General features: G+C 35.1%; 1 protein-coding gene across 1 annotated transcript in view; it reads right to left on the bottom strand.

Annotated features, from left to right (window-relative positions):
- Window positions 1-1166: 1166 nt before the first annotated feature.
- FUG1 (Translation initiation factor 2, small GTP-binding protein) overlaps window positions 1167-22271 on the bottom strand; it is a 53748-nt gene continuing 32643 nt past the window's right edge. The window contains exons 9-12 of the mRNA XM_089814146.1: window positions 17385-17621; window positions 16934-17209; window positions 16615-16803; window positions 1167-1623 (exon numbers count right to left, since the gene is read on the bottom strand). Coding sequence (XP_089670272.1) covers window positions 1462-1623; window positions 16615-16803; window positions 16934-17209; window positions 17385-17621 — 864 coding nt within the window. The 3' untranslated portion in view covers window positions 1167-1461. The remainder of the gene's footprint in view (window positions 1624-16614; window positions 16804-16933; window positions 17210-17384; window positions 17622-22271) is intronic.

Genomic DNA, 22271 nt, shown 5'->3' with positions numbered 1-22271 from the left:
ATCTCTTGCCACTGTAAAATTGACTACTAATGCAATCCTGTTATCATTTGAAATCGTCCTGACAATGGATGACAGATGGTATTCCAAAATGTTGATGTAAGCAAAACACAGATTTTTTTTCCAAAAATTCTTCCATTCAAGTCATAACACTGTTTGGGAACAGAATGCTTTGTGGACTTGCCTTAAAAGTAACTGAATTTGAGTGACATATTGCATAGGATTTACTAACACAACCTGTTTATGTAACACAAGGAATAAAGCATGTGGCCTTCACTATTAGAGCAGTTCATGAGGTCAATTTTAATAATTCCAGGATGTAGGCTGTCCCCATAGCTCCTACATCATGACAGGCATCTCCTTTCTCTTCCTTGAGGCTTTACATTAATAGAACGCTCTTTGGGCTTACCAATCATACCTATCATAGGTTCAACAGATCCTGGACATTTGTACTCATTTGGCATTTGCACTTGCTCTTGTTCTCAAGAGACAACTTCCTCTGCAAATGGACAACTTTCAACATGAGATAGTGCAATTCATTCAAGAAGATGACAATTAATCTTCAATTCACATAAGAGAGGAAACAATTAGCAATTTAGAGCATTACTAGCCACCTTGCTAGACCACCTTTTCGCTCACAGCAAGAACTGCCCTGCACATATTGCTAAGATAATTGTTTCCAAACCAGCTGATGATCCCAATTAAGTAGTACAATTACCAGTCATTCTCTTTTCAATCTAGCCAATAGAAAGGAAAGCAATCTGCCTTGGCATTTTAACCTCACTATGATTTCTTGCTGTTGGTATATTCAGCCAACATATCACTTCTTACTGCACATAGCCTAGATACACAGTTGCATGTCAACTCATGGTTAGTCCAGTTAATAATGCTACTACCTTGGGCCCTTCATATTTCACTTATTCCATCTGATCAATGATACACTAATGTATTGAACTGAATTCAGATGTGACTGCTGTTAAAACTTACAGCAACCTTGATTTCTTCATAATTTGCTTATTCTAGCTAGATTGTACAATAAAACATTTCAGAAACTTGTTTAAAAGTATGACTAGTAGTTGTGGAAATTAAGTAATATTTGTTGTTCATACTTAAAATCCAAAGTAGCAAAAAGAAACAATTTACACGGAGAAATAAGTTGCACCAATAGATTTGAATGAAAAAAGAATGATATAATTTCTATCTACAAAGAGTTAAATTTGTATATTGGAGTAACCTTCCATCGATGCTTTTGAAGAATTCTTTTAGAATGTCAAAACAATAAGCACTGCTTAACAGTCTATCCAATGTACATGTAATACACTATAACCTGAGATGTTACAGGTCTTACAATAGAAATACTCTCAACTATTGGGCTCCATATATATGAAACATGGAGACGTAAAATACAAGAAAGAAAATTAATACAATTCCTCAGCTTTATGTTGTTAAAACAGCAACTGATTTCTAAAGTTGAACTCTGCTGGCAGTAACAGCTGCTGTCATGGCAGCAGATGCCTCTTCAAGAGTACACTGCTTAGCTACTGAGCTGAAGGTTTCGATTATGTCTCCAACATCCCAATCATCAAAATCTCTCAAAGCAATTCCACACTCCATACCAGCACTTACCTGTACATTGAAACAAAAGATAGGATTAACACCAAATCCCTCAAATCCTGGATTTCTCTTAATAGCATAAAAAGCCAAACAGATGGTAAGAGTAGTAGACAGTGCTGTCCATTAGTCTAGTGACCATAATTCCAATGATCTAGAAACTTATCCTGGATGAAAAAGAGAACAAACCTAAGCAAAACATAATCATACAGATCCCAAAGGAAGTACATATATGAAAAATTGAGGGAAATCAAAGTTAGACTGCATGAATGATATGACTTAGCACCCCTCCCAAAGAGGAAAACTACTGCATGTGGTGACTAAATTAAATTGTGTCAATGGGACTTTTCGTTTTAGGTTAAGATTTTTCTTGTACTTGGCAAAGTTTAGAGGGTAAAAAGAATTTTATTTATTAAGCCAATGGTTGAAATAAAATGATACATGCCTCAATTTTGCAGGAGTTATAATTTGGTTCTTTTAAAGTTTACCTTTAGACAGTACAAAAATATGAGTCATTAAATGTTATCTTAAAAAGGAATAATGCAGATGTACACAAGTCCACAGATTATGAAACTATTTATTATCTGATCCTAGCTGATGCTTAGCTCCATAACTTCAGGAAATGTGCTTTGTAAAGCACTGCAAGATAACCATCATTTCTGATACTTAAATTTGAATGTATTCTAGTACCGGTTAGTGTACAGGCAAGATTTATCATCTGATCCTAGCTGATGCTTAGCTCCATATCTTCAGGAAATGTGCTTTGTAAAGCACTGCAAGATAACCATCATTTCTGATACTTTGATTTGAATGTACTCTACAACTAGTTATTGTACTGGCCAGATAGACATTGGTAGTTTTCTTTCAAAGTAGTTTTTCTACATTTTTTAAAATACCAAATTGTAGCTTCCTAGGTCAGGGATCCTTTTATTTTATGAAAAAATAAGATTTTCTTTATCATGTGTTGCAATGCCATCAATATTTTAACCTACACTCACTATCTCTCATCTTCTGCCTCTCATTACCTACTGTAAAATTAAGAGGTAAGTCAAATGAGCCATTTGTTTTGGCCCTAATATTTCACAAATCAAGAAATGTTTTTCTTCTTTCCCATATTTCTATACTCATGTGCTAGTTTTCTTTCAAATTGCAGAATCGCTAAATAAGACAGTTTATCTTACTGTAGACAAGGCCACTCATAGCCAGACTATTGCAATTTCAGGCCTATACACAGCCCACATGACAGTCACATGTCATAGCAATTGTGCCATCATACTGTACGAGACTCGTTTGATTCATTGTGGGCCTCCAATGTTGTTTAAGGTAGATTTATTAGAACTTCAAAGTACTTTTCATTCTTAGTGACAGTTGTTAAATGCAACTGTTGCATATGGTGGGATGCAAAAAAGGTACCAAATGCCTTTATTTCAAATCTTCTAGCTATCATATGACATAAGGCATGCTGCCAGGTTGTAATCAATTAGCTTGCTGCTGTGCGCGGCTCGGTTAGAAGAGGAGTTGCAATGTAAATACATGTAATGTCGATCATTGGGGGAGTAGATTGGATGCTTGCGGATATGTCGAGAGCTCACTGCCAGATTGGATATGATGCAATGTTGCCAGTAGTCGCTGGAGTGTTTTAACGGTGAGTGAGCAGAAGTCAGCATGTAGACAAGGATCGCTACTAGGATTAGATCTAATTGGCGTTGATTGTGACTGATATAGGTAGAATCAATGCTTGTTGGGTGCAGCTCAAATAAAAATTAGTTTCTCACCGATGATGTCTGCGTTGACCCGCAGTAATAACCAAACAATAAAATTAAGGGACAAATTTGTACCGATTGCAATGACGTAACGTACGACCCATAACAAGGATCAAAGACCGTGTGAAATTGGAAATAAACACAAATGTGACTATATATATGTATATATATATATAACAAATTAAGGTAAGGAGTGGACGTTGGCACAAATCGTAAGATGTTAGAGGCATTGAACACTAACGCATTAAAGGTGGGTATTAAGGTATGTTTTAGTGTTAATATTCATTTTATGAGATAATATAATTTAAAATATATATGGTAATATATATATATACATATATATTCAATATATATTAATTTAGATATCTATCTATATTGAAATAATGGGATCATTCTCAAATTAAAATAAGTAGGTATGACATTGTTTTCTAAGATCGTTGCAAATGTACTAACAATTGCCATTGTATTGATTGTGTTCCAAATGCAAATGGAGGCTTATAAATATGAGGAGGTACATGTCTCATGAAGAGACATGTCCCTACGTTTAATCATCACTAGTTAATATATTAATATAATATTAATATGTTTAACCTATATGTAATATATTATTATATAATAATATATAATGTATAATATATATTATATCTATATAAGATATTTATTAAAGATGATTTACCATCAATAAGGTATCTCATATCAAAAACGATCCGACAGAAGCTACAACCTTAACACTCCCTCTTAGCTAAGGAGAATTTATAGGACACGTTATGCTCTCAAGAATATGAAGAGATCATTTCAGTATGATATTAATTTCACACTGAGGCTAAATTTCTCACCTTTCATAACACATAATTGAAGCAATTTCCATAACTTTAAATCACCATCTTAAGTGTGGTCTATATTAGTAGCTATGTCATGGTGTCTGGCAAGATCCGGTCCAAAGAACCATAACAAGTTGATTATCATGGTGTTCAGCAAAATCCGGCCCAAAGAACCATGATTACAGGTCTATACCATTTATAAGATCACCACCTTATAATGGTTATCTTTTGTTTGTTCGTTATCATGATTTTTAGCACTCTGGGACAACAATTTAATGAAGTTTGTCATGATAACAGGTCCACCATTTATAAGATTATCACCTTACAATGGTTTACCTTTTGTTTATATATGTCAATGAAAGATTGTCACCTTTCATTACATATCATAACAACATCATGTAGAAACTTACATGAACCATGAACCACCATAGCTGCTACTAGAGAGTGGAACAAGGATTTTCACCTCAAACTTCTCTCTCATAGAGGAGAGCACATGACAAGGAATTTCACTTAGAACTTCTCCTCATAGAGAAGATATCATCCACAAAGGATTGCATCTCAAAATTTCTCCTTCTGAACAATGATCTTGGGAAGTCAGACCCTGCAGTTACTCCCTTTGAGACTCTCTTCACCCAAGGATGCCTCTCGGACTCTCTCTGAATATTATATCAATCTTCTAACTTTCTGGTCATAAGTCAGTACTTCTTCATGATGCACTCAAAAGTAGGCCCATCAAAGTCATGCAATCATACACGTATTTCTAGACTCCCTTTGAGTATTAATCTTCTAAGCTCCTATGTTGTCTTTGAAGAAGTGTGTCATACTCCCTCTTAATGTAGAAGGATACTCATAATCTCAATCATCAAAGATATTTGCTTCAAGAGACTCACATTGTGCAGTCTGATTACAACTTCTTTGAAACTACTATCATAAGCTTCCAATGTACCATTCTTCTTTCATTAACATCCTCGATACAAGTTGTTTCAATGAAGGTCCATATACATCAAATTAGAAAAATCCCTCCAATGGGGAATGAAACATTGGTTAAGGTAATCATTCACCCCCACAATGTAGAATTCCCACGTGCTTAATTTGAACCATCAAATAGTCTAGTTCAACAGCTTTAAAAAGAACACTTCCATTTATAGATGAATTATATTCATATTCAATCCTCTCGTGATGATCATTGTGTTTCTACTCTGGTTCTATACCCATGTTCCAACACATTAATCTTCCACAATGACTGAAAATTTAAGCGTCCTCACTTTTTGAATCAATATGACCGAGATCACAGAGAGTTGACTATCCTCTAATTGCTCCCTCTCTTTCAGGGTTGCCTCTAATGAATTGCCAGGGCCCCTCTAGATCTCAATCTCCCTCTTTCTGCAATAACATTCTCAAAGGAAAAGATCAAACACATAGCTCTTATAGTTTATACAAAAACAATAAGAACACAAATAAGAGAGATACTTCATTGATAAGTTAAATAAAATACTCGAGACTAATCTAATACTCTAAGAATAAGATCTTTTCAACAAAATGTAGATAAATGTAAGTTGATGTCATCCCTACTTGTCTTACTTTGAGAATTATCTCATTGTTTCAATGTAGATAGATATGTAAATTAATATATACATTGAACATATATGCACATATACAATCCATCTTCTATATATCTTTTTAATCTATATTTTCAACATATTGTTTTCTTATTAATGTCACATGCAATAATCTATAGTGACCAATTTCACTTGTATTTATTACAAATTATTTTAAAAATATATTTGACTTCATGTATAATCATCATACATTTAATATCATATGTATTAACATATTGATAGTGCAGAGAAATTAGAATATATAAATATCAAACGAACGTAGTATATTACCAATTTACCTTTATTGATATATTTACCATCCCAGGAAACTTATACCAATATAATAACAATAATATATATATGTTGGTATAATATATTTGAAATGACCCTTACCTCAGCTTACCTTGGTGGCGGGTCCCCTAATCCTTGGTGTGATGTGTCTTCTTTCCAATTATTCATCATTGCTAATGACTATCAACTCCAATAGTCTTCATGCCCATAGTTTGGGGTATATTATCGTTGCCTCTTTTAGGGACTGTCATTGTGCTCTCAAACTAATATTTGGTTACAAGACTGTTTGGAAAAGGAAGTGGATAATTGGTGACGAGTAAATGTGCCTGCTACTGAGATCCACTGGTCAATGCTTATCCATTTCTCACTATAACTTTATTATTTTCTTGCCTACTTCATTGAATTGAATTCAATATTTTTGCTTATAGAATAGTCATTCACGCTGCTACAGTGCTAGGGTTTGTCTATTTGAATTACATGACGTGGAATTGATCCTTTATATCTCACGAATTTATGAATTCTTATCGATGTCTCATAATCAAAATAAATTTTGGTGACAAAACTCGTTTCAGAAGACTTCCTCCTTTGTGGGATGTTATTCAAAACTTAAAAATTAACTCTCTCTCCAAAAATTATAATTGCCAACTTAATCCATTGGAACTATTATTCGTGGCATGTATTCTGCTTGGCTGCTAACTACATATGTAGTTTGCTACTCATTCCTCCTTTTATTTCTTCTGCCTTAGTCTTAATATGGTGTGATTGTTGCTCGTTCCATCATTTTATATTTTTGTTTTGTATTATCCACAATTATTGTGTATTCCTTCACATGAGGTGTATATATGCCCTCTGCATAGATGGGCCTTTGAGCAATGGTCCCCTAAATATATTTATTGTAATGAAGGTACATTATTTATTCATCTCTTTACAGCAAAATATGTTGTTAGTTCCCACTGCTATTTTCTTCCTTCTTAGTCAATACCTAATGAAGATTCTATATCCTTGTCAACATACTGCACATGTTGACTGAAGCGGATTTGCAAGTCGTCATCTCATATCTATGTAAGGATAGTTTTGTCGTGGATGTATATTGAAAATGGACAATAGGCTATTCTAGTGCGGATTTTATCTACTCTACCTTCTTTGCATATATTCCAACCTCCATCTTGTTCTCCGTCTATGTTTGTTTTTGTTTTTCCCCCTATTGCTCACTGACTGTATGTATAATTTTCCATTCTCCTATTCCCTGCTAACTCATGAGCTCTCTGCAATCCTCAAGGGTTGGGTGTTTGGTGTTACAATGTTCTAATCATGACTTGATAAAGTCCCTATTGTGTACTACTTCACTTCTTGACTATCTTATATATCCCATGTATGTTGAGCCACCATATCAAAACCAATATATATATTTAATCATGTATGACAACTCCAAAATTGGAATATTGTCTTGGGTGGCTTGCTTCCTATATTGATCCCTATATTTAATCCCAAAGCATGTATCATTGGATTGTAGTGGTCTCTTCCCTAAATATGTCAATAAATATATGGGTATCCCTCCCGATTGGTATAGAATTTTCTTTTTACTTATATGTTTTCATCTGTCGTTACTTTTGTTCCTCCGATTATTAATCCTTTGCACCGTTTGGTCACAAGGAGACAAGTGCTGATAATAAATTTTTAAATCTCATATATGAAAGTTATCCAAGCACTCATTCTTTCTTTCATTTGCAGTTTGGCTCTGATACCATGTTGGTTTCTAAGATTGTTGCACATGTACTAACAATTGCCATTGTATTGATTGTGTTCCAAATGCAAATGAAGGCTTACAAATATGAGAGGAGGAGACATGTCTCATGAAGAGGCATGTCCCTATGTTCAATCATCACTAGTTAAGATATTAATATAATATTAATATGTTAACCATATATGTAATATATTATTATATTATTATATAATAATATATAATGTCTAATATATATAATATATATTATATTACATATATAATATATATTATATCTGTATAAGATATTCTATTGAATATTATAGTATGATCCCTCTTATTTTTATGAGTTATGTGCCTTGATCTTTTCCTTTGAGAATGTTATTACAAGAAGAGAAAGTTTGAAATTCAGAGGGAGGTTAACATTTGAGGCAACGTTAAAAGAAAGGGAGCATATAAAGGATATGATTCAGTCAATCAAGATATTGGTGTATTTTGGATGAGTTTGAGAAAATGGAAGGACATGTTCGCTTCTACTATAAAGCTAAATGAATGTTTGGTCCTTTAATGGATGAAAAGAGCAAGATGGAACTTAGAAAGGAGTTCTCATATTTGATACAAAATTGTTCAACAATATAAGAATGAGTGGGAATTTTACATTGTGGGGGGAATAATAGTCAATGTTTCATTTCCACTTAAACCTTCTTTAGAGGGGAGATGTTCCGTTCTCAAATAATCTAAGAAGACAATTTATAAATCTTCCTGTGAAGATAAGTATTCTTATCTTTTACATTTATCTACTTATTGTAGTCTCTCTCTTATTAACATACTATAAGGGTTATTTGCCTTGATCTTTTCCTTTATGTTTGAGGATGTTCTTACAGGAAAAGAAGGTTGGTACTTTACACATGCTACCAAATATTGTACAAACTCAATCTAATGATAGTAGCTCCAAAGACCTGATGATCAAAATGGATAAAGTGAGGCTCTTGAAGTAATCTTTGATGATTGAGATTATGAGATCCTTCTACTTTAAGAGGGAGTATGACGCTTCTTCCAAGGTGACACAAGAACTTAGAAGATTGATACTCAGAGGGAGTCTAGAAATACATGTGTGACTGCATGATTTTGATGGGCCCACTCCTACGTATATCACAAGGAAGTGACGATTTGTCACCAAAAAATTAGATATCAGATTTAGAGTGAGTCTGACAAGAATCCTTGGGGAAGAGTCTCTAAGGGAGTAACTACTGGACCTAACTTCCCAAGATCATTGTTCAAAGGGAGAATTTTTTTGAGGTGCAATCCTTTGGGAATGATATCTTCTCTATGAGGAGAAGTTCTAAGTGAAACTCCTTGTAATGCATTATTCTCTATGAGAGAAAATTAAGGTGAAAGTCGTTGTATCACCCTCTGACTAGGTTCATGGTGGTTACTATTTCATATATTATATGTGATGAAAGGTGACGATCTTTCATTGACATATATAAATAGAAGGTAACCATTGTAAGATGACAATCTTATAAATGGTCACCTTGTTATCATGACACACTTCATTAAGTTATTGTCCTAGAGTGTTGGAAATCATGATAACGAATAGACAAAAGGAAACCATTGTAAGGTGGCGATAAATGGTAGACCTGTTATCATGGTTCTTTGGGCCGGATTTTGCCGAACACCATGATAACCAACTTGTTATGGTTCTTTGGGCCGAATCTTGCCAAACACCATAGTTACTACTATAGACCACACTTAAGGTGGTGTTTTAAAGTTGTGGAAATTGCTTCAATTGCATGTTATTAAAGGTGAGAAATTTAGCCTCATAGTGAATTGAATATCATACTGAGATGGTATCTCTTCTTATTCTTGAGAGCATAATGTACTCTATAAATCCTCCCTAGCTAAGAGGAAGTGTTAAGGTTGTAGCTCTTGTCGGATTGATTTTATCATGAGATACCTTGTTGGTGGTAAATCATCTTTAAGATAAATATCTTACATATAATATTATATTATATATATTATATATTTGTTAGCCCTAGTTTTGAGTCACCATGATAAATTTTTAGTTCCTCTTTAAAATCCGAAATCTTATTTCAAACAAGTTCCTCGCATTTTCTCCTTTTCAAGAGTCATCGTGCCTTGCATATGGAAGTCGGTCCTTGTGATGTCTTTTTGTGAGTCTTTCTCTTGAACCGCTTTGAACCAAACCTCTTTGAACCTTGGTTCAAAGTAGTTCAACCAAACTTTTTAGATACTAACCTTTTTCTGCAAGTGGGACCTATTGAGTGCATCAGAGATATTTTCTTGAACCACTTTGAACCGCTTTGAACCTTGGTTTGAAGTAGTTCAAAGTAGTTCTACTATTGAGAATTTTGCACACAGATATTAATGATTTTTAAAAAGGACAGCAATTCCCAAGAAATTAAATAAGGTGTTAGAGTAATGATTAAAAGGTCCTATCTGATTTATCATCGCTTAAAGCGAAGGCCGAGTTGTCATCATGATTAAAAGAAAGGCAAATCTTTCATTTGGGGGCCAAACTGGATGTCAAGAGTTCATAATTATTGCAAGGACATTCATGTAGGGTGATCACTAAATGAAGGAGTCATGTCACAGTTTCAAGCGTGCAAGCTCAGCCACAGCAATCTCGCCATGAATACCCCATTATGAGGCAGTACTTTTGCCAGTATGTTCCCTTACCTTTAAAATCCAATTTCCCAATTTATTGTTTTATCATGTACCAACTCGAATTAGAAACAGAGCAGCAGTAAAGGAAGGGAAGTGGTCTAGTTTTCTTTCAGCTGGTTATAGGTGAGAATACAAGAAATCCCTTGTCCTTTCTTTTGTGTTGTTACTTTGAAGAACAAGAGCAGTGTTGGGTTTTTCTTTCCTTTGTTTAGAATGAGGTATGTTCTGCATTCCTTTGGGAATATTTCCAATCTTGAGTGTAAGAGACCCGTCATTTCCGACACTAATTTAGGAGTCAAGGTTGAGAAGCTACAAGAGAATTTTCTTGAGCAAGCTAATGAGGTTAATGGTTGTCTAGAAGTCCTAACAAGTGGTCTACTTGAAGCTGTTGCTTTTCCCCCCACCCTTTTAAGTCCTGAATTGCTTCAGTTGTGCATTGATCACTATGATGTGAGAACCAAGGGTATTTTGAACAAAAACGGGGAACCAATATTGTCCATCTCTAGGGAGACTATCTCATCAGTGTTGCGTCTACTTGAGTGCACCTTTGCTGCTTTTAGCCCTACCCAGTCTCTAGTTGAATACCAAGAGAACCCAGACAAGTACCATAACATGATGGCTCGGAAATGGACAAAGACTAACTATAAAGGTTGTTCGAGGCTGCCCAAAATAATCACTAAAGATCATATGAAGCCTCATGTCCATGATCTGATGGTTTTGCTACACTGGGTTAAAGGGTCTGCTAATGTTTTCCTCTTTGAAAGATGGATGTACCGTTACATAGATATTATTCTGAAGGGAAAATAGCTTTTAGATTGGGCAGAGTTGATAGCTAGTTCGCTAAGGAATCAGCTTAAACATTCTAAGATATTAAGAGAAGATTTCCATATGTCTTCCTACTTGACCTATTGCATCGCGTGTGTTAGCAATATTATTTCCCTTCCCCATGAACATTGGAACAAAGATGTAACTGTTTACCAATGCTGCCCCTACTACAAAAAGACAAAGTGTTGGAGGAATTCAGGAAAACACATGATGTTTTGATAGAAAGCATACATTTGAACCTCAAAAAAGCACCAATGCCAAGGATATCCCCAGAGGCCCAAAGGCTAGTTCAAATATATGGAAGCTCTTTCATTCAATTTCCTAATTTTACGTATCTGCGAGTGGGAGGATTTGAAGAACCTATGAAGCTGCCTCAATATGGGAAGTACATAGATTCTCTGATGAATTTGGGTGCTCTTCCATTAATTTATACTCCACAATCTTTTGATCCCAATTCATCAAATAGCCAACAATTGGTCAAACAAATGCAAAAGGGAAAGTTACTCTCAGAAGCAATGCACGATTGGGTAAGTTCCATAATCAAGGAGGGAAGTAAATTTATCCTAGATTTCACTACCATGTACACGGAGGGAGAAGTATTATTGGGTGAGGTCCAAACCCTTATTCTGGTATGGGAGGCAGATCAAAGCCGGTGCCAACCCATTGTGTTTCAAGTACACGAAGTTGAGAGATATGGTGTGTTGAAGTTCCTAAGCGAAAACCCCATGAAGACTGTGGACTCGTGCATGATGTTCATCCTCAAAAACAATATGGGTTGGAAAGATTCGATCTACAAGGGAGCCATTGAAGAGTCACGAGCAGTGGAACTCGAAGTCACTAGAATGCATAAAGAGCTGCTAAAGGACACGCAAATTGTCAACCCTACAGGTATCTTACAGTTTGATGATGGTAACATGGACTCTGAGGTTTTAACTAAGAGCTTCAATGATGTCATGTCTGGGATAAAGGATAGTGATACTCCTACTTCCAGAGACTTCACCACCCTGGCCAACATTGAATCAATGTTATACTTGAACAAGGATCTTATGCCAGACAAAGTCACAGGATCAAAATTGCTCAGCTTGAAGAATCCTCACTCCCACACAATGCCGGAATTTGCGAGCACCTTCAGAAGCTGGAAATTAGTCAAGCAAACCATGGTAGACAAAGAAAAGCCTAGTAAGGATGTTTAGTTACAAATGGTTATCTTTGATGTTTGAATTTTCAAAACTGTTTTAAAAACTGTTTCTTTGCTTATAATTGTGTTCTACCAAAAGGTTGGGTTTTAATGGAGGTCTTTTCAGGTTTGTAAAGGACTATAAATGTTGGAGCATTTGGCTAGAATGGGGTTAGATTTTAGTAGCATAAAAATACTCTGATAGTTTAGTATTATTAAAAGTTGGTTGGATGGAAATAGTAATAGACAGATAGTAGCATATGCAAAAGTTGTCTCTTGATGACTTTGTGCTTGGGAAATCTTTTTAATATATATATCTATCATATCTTACTGTGCTTTTGAAACTTCGTGTTTGAGCAGAATCAGTTATAATTACTTGTGAGTCATAATGGTTAATATTGTATGACATCTACTACTATTTCTCCTGTTGTTTGTATTTGTCTTTCATTTGTGAGAATCGATTTAAGTTGTTGTAGAATTTAAGCTCATATTTGAGTCTTAATCACTTGAGGAAAGACTGAGCTTTTCGATTTATTGTTAAATTTCTGAAGTTGTAAATCAATACCTTCGTACCTAAGAGTACGTGAGTGTCCCTTAAAACACTTTCCGGCAAAAGTGTGCAATTTGTTTGTTTTGATCTTTTGAATTCATTGATAAATTATTCGCAAAGGGAGTTGTACCTATAAAAATTCAGAGGGAAACAATTAACATAACGTTTACCCAACTATTGTTAACATTTTTTAATTTTCGGTCTTGGGCATAGATTGAATTACTGAATTTTGTAGGAAAGACAATCTGTTCACTAACAAAATTATATATTATTATATAATAATATAATAATATAATAATATATTACATATATGGTTAACATATTAATATTACATATATGCTCAAAGATGAGTTGTACATATGGTTATTTATATAATTAATATATTAACTAATGATGATTAACTATATAGACATTCATGAGACATATCTCCTCTCATATTTATGAGTCTTCAAATCTGCATTTGTTAGACATCGATCACATTGGCAATGTTAGTAAAACGATCCATGTTACTTCAACATGTAAGTGGATGAAAGGGTGCTAGACTAAACTGGCCCACCTCTCTGTTCTTAGGGAATGGACACTTTTATGATAATACAAGTAAAATACTAACAAAACTGTCAAAATAGTTAAACATTGCTAAATAATTTAACTAAATAACTCAATATTATTATTTATTTATTTTAAAGAAATATTATATTATATATTATAGAAAATCACATTAAGCTCGACAAGGGTAAAAATTTCCAAAATTCAACTTTCATGGATGATGTTCAACGAATGCTGCAGCTTGGATCAAAAGTAACCCACAATTTTAGGGAGAGCTCTTTTCGTTTTGGGAAAGTTTAGAAAAGTGGGAAGAAAAAGCTTGCAGAGGTTTGTGCATGTTAATGTCTTGAGCTTGCAGAGGTTTGTGCAAGCTAATATCTCGAGCTTGCAGATTTTCCTCATACATATCCCTTCCCCATTTTCCTACTTACCATTTATGTTATTTTTGGACTGGGAATGTGTTTTCTGTGGAAATATGTATAATATGGCTCTGATGTTTCTTTCGTTGTTGTGATATTATAAATGCTACTGTCTTGATTTTCGTAAAGTTCTCTTTGCTAGCCATGGCATTTGCAATTCATTACCCTAACTAGGTAAAGCTATTGTTGTCTTTTTTCAGAATGCCACCTGTACCTTAGATTGTTAGAAGAGTGCTGGTAGGTCAACTTGTTTACATTTGTAGTCTATCATACATGTGCACTGATCATTGGAAGGTTAGACTTAGAACTCCATATGGTTATATGTCCACAAGATTGTGCCTATGGGGCACTATAAGTAGTACTTTGGTTTAGATGTGATTAAGAACTTAAGGTTCTACATCCAAATAGTCCACCAACCACAGAAACCTGCAATGCATAGGAACTGTTGAAACCTGAAATTTGTTTTCTCTGAGCTCTGGATTGTGTTTCAAGCCCCTTAGAGCAGCGTCTGTGGCTGACTTATCTCTGAAGGCTCATTGGGACTATCACAGACACCGAGGAGGTTCAATTGGGACATACCTTAGTATATGACAACACAACTCCTCTTTGTCAGACTTCGGGTCTGGAAATTCATGCTGCAGGCCCGTAAGTTTACCTGTTATGGCATTTCATGCTCTGAATTGAGAACTTAGATTATCAGGGAATTGGATATTGGAGAACCTTGGAGAAAAGTGGCACTTTACCTCCAGCCTTGCACAGTGTGTTGATCAGTCTAGCAGACAGTAAATTGTCTGATCTGGAGCAACTACAAATATGTCACTGCCTGGCATGATTACCATCCAGTCAGCTTTGGCTTAATTCTGACCAGTTCTGGACTGTTTAGACTAGCCAGATTTGTTTGATTAGGTCTTCATCTAGATTTTCCAATTCCTATACAAATTTTACAAAATAAAATCCAGACTTACATTTTTTTGACCTCCCAAACAAATCAAAATTTCAAACCTCATAACTATGCCACACAGCATAATGATTTCTCACTGCTTGAATCGTAGAGCAATATTTTTTTTCTTTAGGACCAGCAAACACTCTAAAACTATCATAGCATTCCATATACACGGCATAGACATGTGATGGAAAAAGTGTAAGTGGAATTTGATTACACAGATTAACAATAACAAAAAAAATTTAAAAATTGGGAAACAAAACTAATATAATATTCATAAATATTGAAAAAAACTTGATTCTGCTATTTCAAGTCATTATAGCGCATAGAGATTACAAATAGGCATTGGAGTTAAAAAGAAAAGTCCAATAATAAAAGAAAAGTATATTCTTTTTTTTAAATTATTTTATAGTCCCTGGTTGTTAAGTAATTGGTTTGTAGAAGTTCTTATAAAAGTTTGATCCGAGTTGAAATCTTCTATATCCAACCTGTGGGATTTATCTTAAAACATTTATTTCACCTAAAAGGATTTAAGGAAAAACTCAATGGCTGGTCCTAAAACAGAAGAGTAACCATCAAGGAGCACTTCAAAAAATGAGCCAAAACAAGGATAAGTATATGTAAAAATTAATACATTTCAAAATTACTTTTGAAAATCTCAGGGTTAATCACGAATTTTGGAATGACCGCTATTATGGACTAAACTGTATTTCTTATCTTTGGAAGTGAAATGGACAAAGCAGTATCTTAATGCAAGTGGATTTGGGGATAAGCAGTATCTGGTCTTAATATTGTACTATCTGTATATGAAAACTAAACTTTTCGCATACAATGATTTGAGATTTAAACAATTCCTTTGATTTTCTTTGATAAAAGGAGTTGGATCAATTGGATGAAGAACGATCCCAAGAACTTGATTTAGATAGGAGGAACCAGTAAGAGGTAATGGTCTTCCTCACGACTTTGACCAAAAGCAACATATCCTTCTATATTTCCTCTTTGCATTTATATCTATCTATATCTACTTAATTTTGTAAACTGAAAGCAACAGGGAACTCACAACATGTCTCTCTCTATACTTCTCTGGAACTTAAATTGGCAGCCCTCCTAAAAGATAAGGTCATCTTTGGGTCTAAGAGGAAAGTCATGGCTCTGTAAATGGCAATAAATAAAGCACCCTATAATGTTCTCCCTCTCATCTCATACCATTGGCTACCTTCCTTTTGCATTCAAGCAACCTCCAGGTAAACAGGGTTTATAGTTGAATTGATAAAGAGATGTTAGCCAGTAGACTTTGGTACAAGGGTACTTGACATTCCCCAGACATGATGATATAATCATGGTTAATGTATGTTGAAAAGGAAGCTGGAGACTACCATTGTAGCTAAATAGTATGGCTAGATACATACAGAGCCTGTCGAGGCCATTTACAATATACATCTAACTGGAAAATCTCTACAACTGACAGCGACCCCAGAAGGTTACCCAAAACAAAAATCACTCTGCCGAAATAAAGATCAATAATAGTTGCATCATGTAATTTAAAACAAGAAACAAGCCTATTTAAGATTCAAGGATTTTGTACCATCAGTGCTTTAACAATACATAGAAAGAATGCGCAAGCTTCAAAAGCCAACTTGAAATTAATAAAAATAAATAAGTTACCTCTTTGACAGCCTCTTTCACCCGTCTCAATGAATCCAGTGTGCCAGTATGGACAACTTTACCATTGCGAACAACCCTAACACCACAACCTTTGACTGCTTTACCTTCTGTCACCATGCAACCAGCAGCGTGCCCACTCCCATTGTTAAAGACAGCTCTTACTTCTGCAGAACCAATGGGAACTTGCTCCTATATATTACACAAAAATCATGAATGTGAGTTGCATATGAAATATTACAATCCAATTCACTTAAATGCTATTACTGAAGAGAGGTATTCATTAGTAGAAAGGTGCAAGTATTTTGAAGTAATCCTTCACCTCAACTGGTTTTAGAAGCCCCTCCATTGCATTCCGCATGTCATCAACAAGTTCATAGATGACTCTATACATGCGAATTTCAACACTTTCGTTTTCTGCTTGTGCCTGGGCAGCTGGAAGGACTCGTACATTAAAACCCACCACAATGGCTTCACTAGCAGAAGCTAGGTTGACATCACTGACATTTATATCACCAACTGCCTCCATTAGAAATCGTAGATTAACAGTGTCTTGTGGAAGTGTGTCTAGGGCTTCCCTGATAGCGGCCACTGATCCCTGTCATAGATGTTCCAAAGTTTTCAGTGTACAGGCTATGGTAGATGTAGCATAAAACATCTGTATCCTAAAAAGTATTTTCTAAAAACACTTGACAAGAGCCCTGTTTATAAGATTTAATCAACACACACTCAGCCTATACATCTGACCTACTACATGCAAGGAAAAGACATACCTGGACATCAACTTTTAAAATAATATTCAACTGGTGTCTGTTTGAACCAATTCCATTTCCTTCTGTCATAGCAATACCAAGGGAAGAAAGGGTGACTTGTGCCTCACCAGACTGTGCAATAAGCCGTTCATCTCGTAACTTAAGAGCACATTCCTCTGCCCTTTCACGAGCAATGTCAAGAGAGCTGACAGTCTCAAACTCATCACCAGCAATTGGGACATTACTCAAACCAATAACCTACAGAATCAAGAAAAGATAACACTAAGGGTCTAATTCCAGGTACTCCCCCACAACTACAATTGCCTATCAAAGAATATTCTGCTACTAAAGAAAAAAGTCATACTTTTTGAAAGCATTGTATCTTAAAATACTTACCAAAACATGCATTTTGGTCCATTTCAATGCATAGTCAAATGTGTAGAACTAAAGAGAAACATGAAGCAGCAATTTATATTTTAAATAGCTGTTATAGAAAATATTGAGAGTTGATTAAGAATGGTTTGTATACCATGATGTGATTCAAGCACAGTTATTCAATGAATAACAGCAGATATTATTTTGAACAAAATCCCTTCATAAGTATTCAGAAACAGAGATGAGGTATCCTTGTTGGTTAACCTAAGTGTAAGAAAATAGAGAATAGTTCCTATTCTAGATAGAAAGTTACCTTCAAAATCATGAGACTTTTTACATCTCATTTATTTTACATGATACAAAACAAAAGATCGCAATGAGTCATTGTTTGAAAGAGATAATGCAAACAGATTAACATTTACACACCACAGATATTTATCCCAAAAAAGTAGTCAAACTAAATAAGTCTGACTACAAATTATCAAGGCATTTTTCATGGCTTGCAGATGGCCAAGTCTGACAGATGTTCCTGAATCTAGTTGTATTTAATGATTATAAAAGAGTTGACAAATCAAGAAAAATATATTGCTAGGAATTGCATACAAGTATCGAAGACCAAAGAAGTTGGAACAAGGAAAATTAACTCTTTGGACTTTCAAGAACTAAAGTAGTGGCAACAAAATTGCCAAGGGTCAAATTAGTTCATCCATGAACAAGAGAGTTATATGTATGCACTTGGAGATGGTAAATAATTTAAAGATTTACAAGACCAGTCAGAAATATGCCAGGAGCATAGATTATGATGCATGTATCTGATTAATATTTTTAAAGCCAAACATGGAAGTCATGTCAAGTGTATGAGAAGCCTAATGTTAACTGTATGATGACATTGGAGGAATCGCGGATTATTGTAGCCAAAAGTTAGATGAAAGAACTTTAGATATCACTAATCTTGAGCTTCATGGAGTAGGTTGTCAATTCACTCTTTGAGGAAACTTGTCTTATAAACTCAGTGTATCTCGGATTAGAGGAAAAAATCCTTGGATTGTTCAAAGGGTTATAGATTTTCCTAATGATCTTAACTCACTGTAATAATTGATGTCTCCTCCAAAGAAAAAAAGTATAAATAATTGATCTCCTTAAATTAGTTTTGAAACTCCTTATCCATTTGCTCAAAAAGATCACTTCTTAAATCTGCTTATAGTCTACTCAAAGGTCTATGCATATTCACCCTTAAGATAGGCAACACAACACCTTCAAAATCTACTTAATGTTCATAAATTTCTGTTCAAAAGGGTCTGACACAATCTATTTGTAAATCTGCTTAAATGTGCTCAGAGGTCTAGAAAATGTCCGCAAATAAATCTAGAAATTGTCTACAATAAATTGCTTCAGAATCTGCTTATGATCTTTGATGTTTAATACTCATGAGATCTGCTAAATCTGCTCAGACAGTCTGAAATAATTTGATTATTAAACCCTCAAAAATCTGCTCACAATGTCTGCTCGGATCTCCTTTTGAGTGATAATCAGTTGGATCCATGATTAAAAAGATCTCCAATAACATTTTATTTTTACTCTCAAATACTACTTGTAATGTTCCTCAGGCTGGCAGGAACTTCACTCTGCTACCATTGTAGTGTCCCCAATTAGGAATGGACTTAATTTGTCATAGAATTACTAAATAGGGTTTGGACTATGTTTGGAAATGTAAGTTGTTGACTTAGTACCTTGATTAATAGTATGTAAACTGTTGTTTGATGTATTTATTCCAAGTCTACAACTCTTGGTTTGACTGAGTGCTTCTAATCTTCTTTCTTCGTTGCTGTTGTATACCACCACTTGAAAATACAAAATGGCTGGCTTACTTACAAATCAGGCTGGCAGGAACGTCGCTCTGCTACCACTGTAATGTCCCCAAAGAAGACTGGACTTAATTTGTCATACAATTACTAAATAGAGTTTGGACTACATTTGGAAATGTAAGTTGTTGACTTAATGTCTTCATTAAGAGTATGTAAACTGTTGTTTTATGTATTTATTCCAAGTCTGCAACTCTTGGTTTGACTGAGTGCTACTAATCTTCTTCCTTCGTTGCTATTGTATACCACCACTTGAAAATACAAAATGGCTGACTTACTTACAAATCCTATTCAGATTTCTTGATTGTAATGCCTATGTAATACTACTTGACATGTGCTCCTGATTGATTTGATTCCGTATGTTCACTTTCCTACACCTTCGATGATGATGTCTTCATTGACTGTGTAGCTCTTATACCCCTTCATCCTGTTTGTGGGGTGGTGACTTTTCTTCAGGGGTGTGACCAATGAGAGGGGATAATTCTCATTAGTTACCCATTGCACCATCTCAGCAACTAAGCATATTCCATAATTTATGCTTGTTTGGATTAATTACTCTACTGATATAGAGGAGATCGCTTGCTCATAGCGGAAAGGGAAAACAATCCATAAGGCAACTGCTCCTTGCTGTAGTCATGGTTGGCACACAATTATAACTACGGTCTGCTCCCAATAGGTAGTCACAATCTGGTATTGTCCTCGTAGATGAAGTTAATCTCACTCTCCCGCCTGCCATTCCTTCGACGATAGGTTGAGGCCATGTCTACGCCTACAATAGCTGAGAGTGTTATTGCAATCTGATCTGTTACAAATACTATTCTGCTCAATGGTTGCTTGTCTTCTGTTTTGCTTGGATCCATGCTCTCTTGGGGTCAATCCTTGAAACTTTTATATCTTCTCCTTAGGACAGAAAAGGCACGTTTATTCCTCAGCAGCTCTCTGACTCTATACTCCCACCTCCTCCTGGTCGTACCTTTTCATAATCTATGGGAGTTGGCTTAGTTAATAATGAATTAACTGCTGATTATTAACACTCTTGTTGGCTTATATTACTAATACTTGGTTTCTGCTTATTATTAGTAGGTTGGGCCCTATTTTAACTATGTTGCACCCCTCAACAGTTACCCACTTGTTAAAAAAAGCTTGGCTGTTCACTTGTTATAAATTGTATTTGTTAGTATTAAACTGCTGGGTTTTTTTGCAACTAGGATTTCAGACGGGATATGACAATTTCTTATTATTTGCATCAAGAACATGTGCATAAGCAACAAATCTAAGGGTTTTGCACCAAGACAAGTAATCGTTGGCACTTGATTACCAATATGGAAAGCACAACTAACTGCATCCAACCAATCATCCTCAGCAGCTTCCAAGCTTGCAACATACACCTAGTTATCTTCACAGGTGTGTAATTCTTCCTCACAACTATCTTATTTTATTGTTAAGTGTGGAAAAACATTGATTCTCTCATAATGCCATGTTTGAGAATGCTTCATTGACATATTTTGTGCCATTACTTGTTTGCAACTTCTTGATCATCTTACCAAACTCGTTCTCTGCTTATATAAAGAATTTGTAGGTAGCTAGCACCTCACTTCTTTAAAAAAGAAACATATCTTCCTAGGAAAAAGGTGAACAAAGACCAAAATATCCTTGGAAACACAATATGAATTTACTGCTTGTGGACCCATAAAATCATTGTGCATCAACTTGAATTTCTCTGATGCTCTGTGTTGAGCTCTTATCAAAGGGCTCTTTGTGATGCTTTTGATAAACACCCCCTTCAAAAACACACTTGTATGCAATGACACATGAAATACCACACACCATGTCATGATTGTCAACAAACTATAGAGCAAAACCCTTGTGGTTAGGGTGTCATAATCTCTCACGTAACAAACAACTAGCACCATCCACTGAGGTAACTGATGCCTGATTATTCTAGCCACAAAATCTATCAAAGATCCGCCAACTAATCTGCAAAGTACAAATTGCAAGAACAAAAAAAATTGTTCTTGAGATCTCTAATTGAACACGTTTCCGAAAAATTCAATTTTGTACTCTTGTAAAGCAAGTAATTACATAGGAAAAAGAATCTCCACCATTCCAAGAGCAAACAAAATATTGTCAATAAAGTCATTATAGAACTTCATAATCACCACACCAAGCATTGGTACTAACATTATAACAATTGCCTACTTGTTTCATAGAAACAAAATCAGCTGTATAATAGTCTATGTGCTTACAGGCACTTGTATCAAGTACCTAGTATGGTGCCTTCTCAATAGCAATAACCAATGTTCTCATAAAGCCAACATTACAATTGCTCAAAGTGCTCATTCCTACAGCTTTTGCAAGAAAATCATCAACACGCTTCTTTCTTTCTTACAAGCCAAACTTGACATTTTGACTTCCAATAACCTAAAGGAATCCTACAACCAAACAAATGTCGTTGACCAAGTTATAGATTGACTGTTTCCCACCACTTTCTCTTGCCTCTTACTTTTTTAATTGTTCTTCTAATAAGTTGTGTTTGTTGATGTAGACACAAGGGTTTGAAGGTAGTGGACAAATCCATTAGGGAATTCACATACAAACATTGGCGCTATTTCGCAAAGACAATTCCAAAAGGTATTCCAAATAGCAACCAGCGCTATTTCGGAATCAATGT

This window comes from Cupressus sempervirens, chromosome 2, assembly GCF_028749045.1.
Source record: "Cupressus sempervirens isolate cs-2001-9-10 chromosome 2, ASM2874904v1, whole genome shotgun sequence".
NCBI classification, from domain to species: Eukaryota; Viridiplantae; Streptophyta; class Pinopsida; order Cupressales; family Cupressaceae; genus Cupressus; species Cupressus sempervirens.
This window is presented reverse-complemented; position numbering and strand designations above follow the sequence as displayed.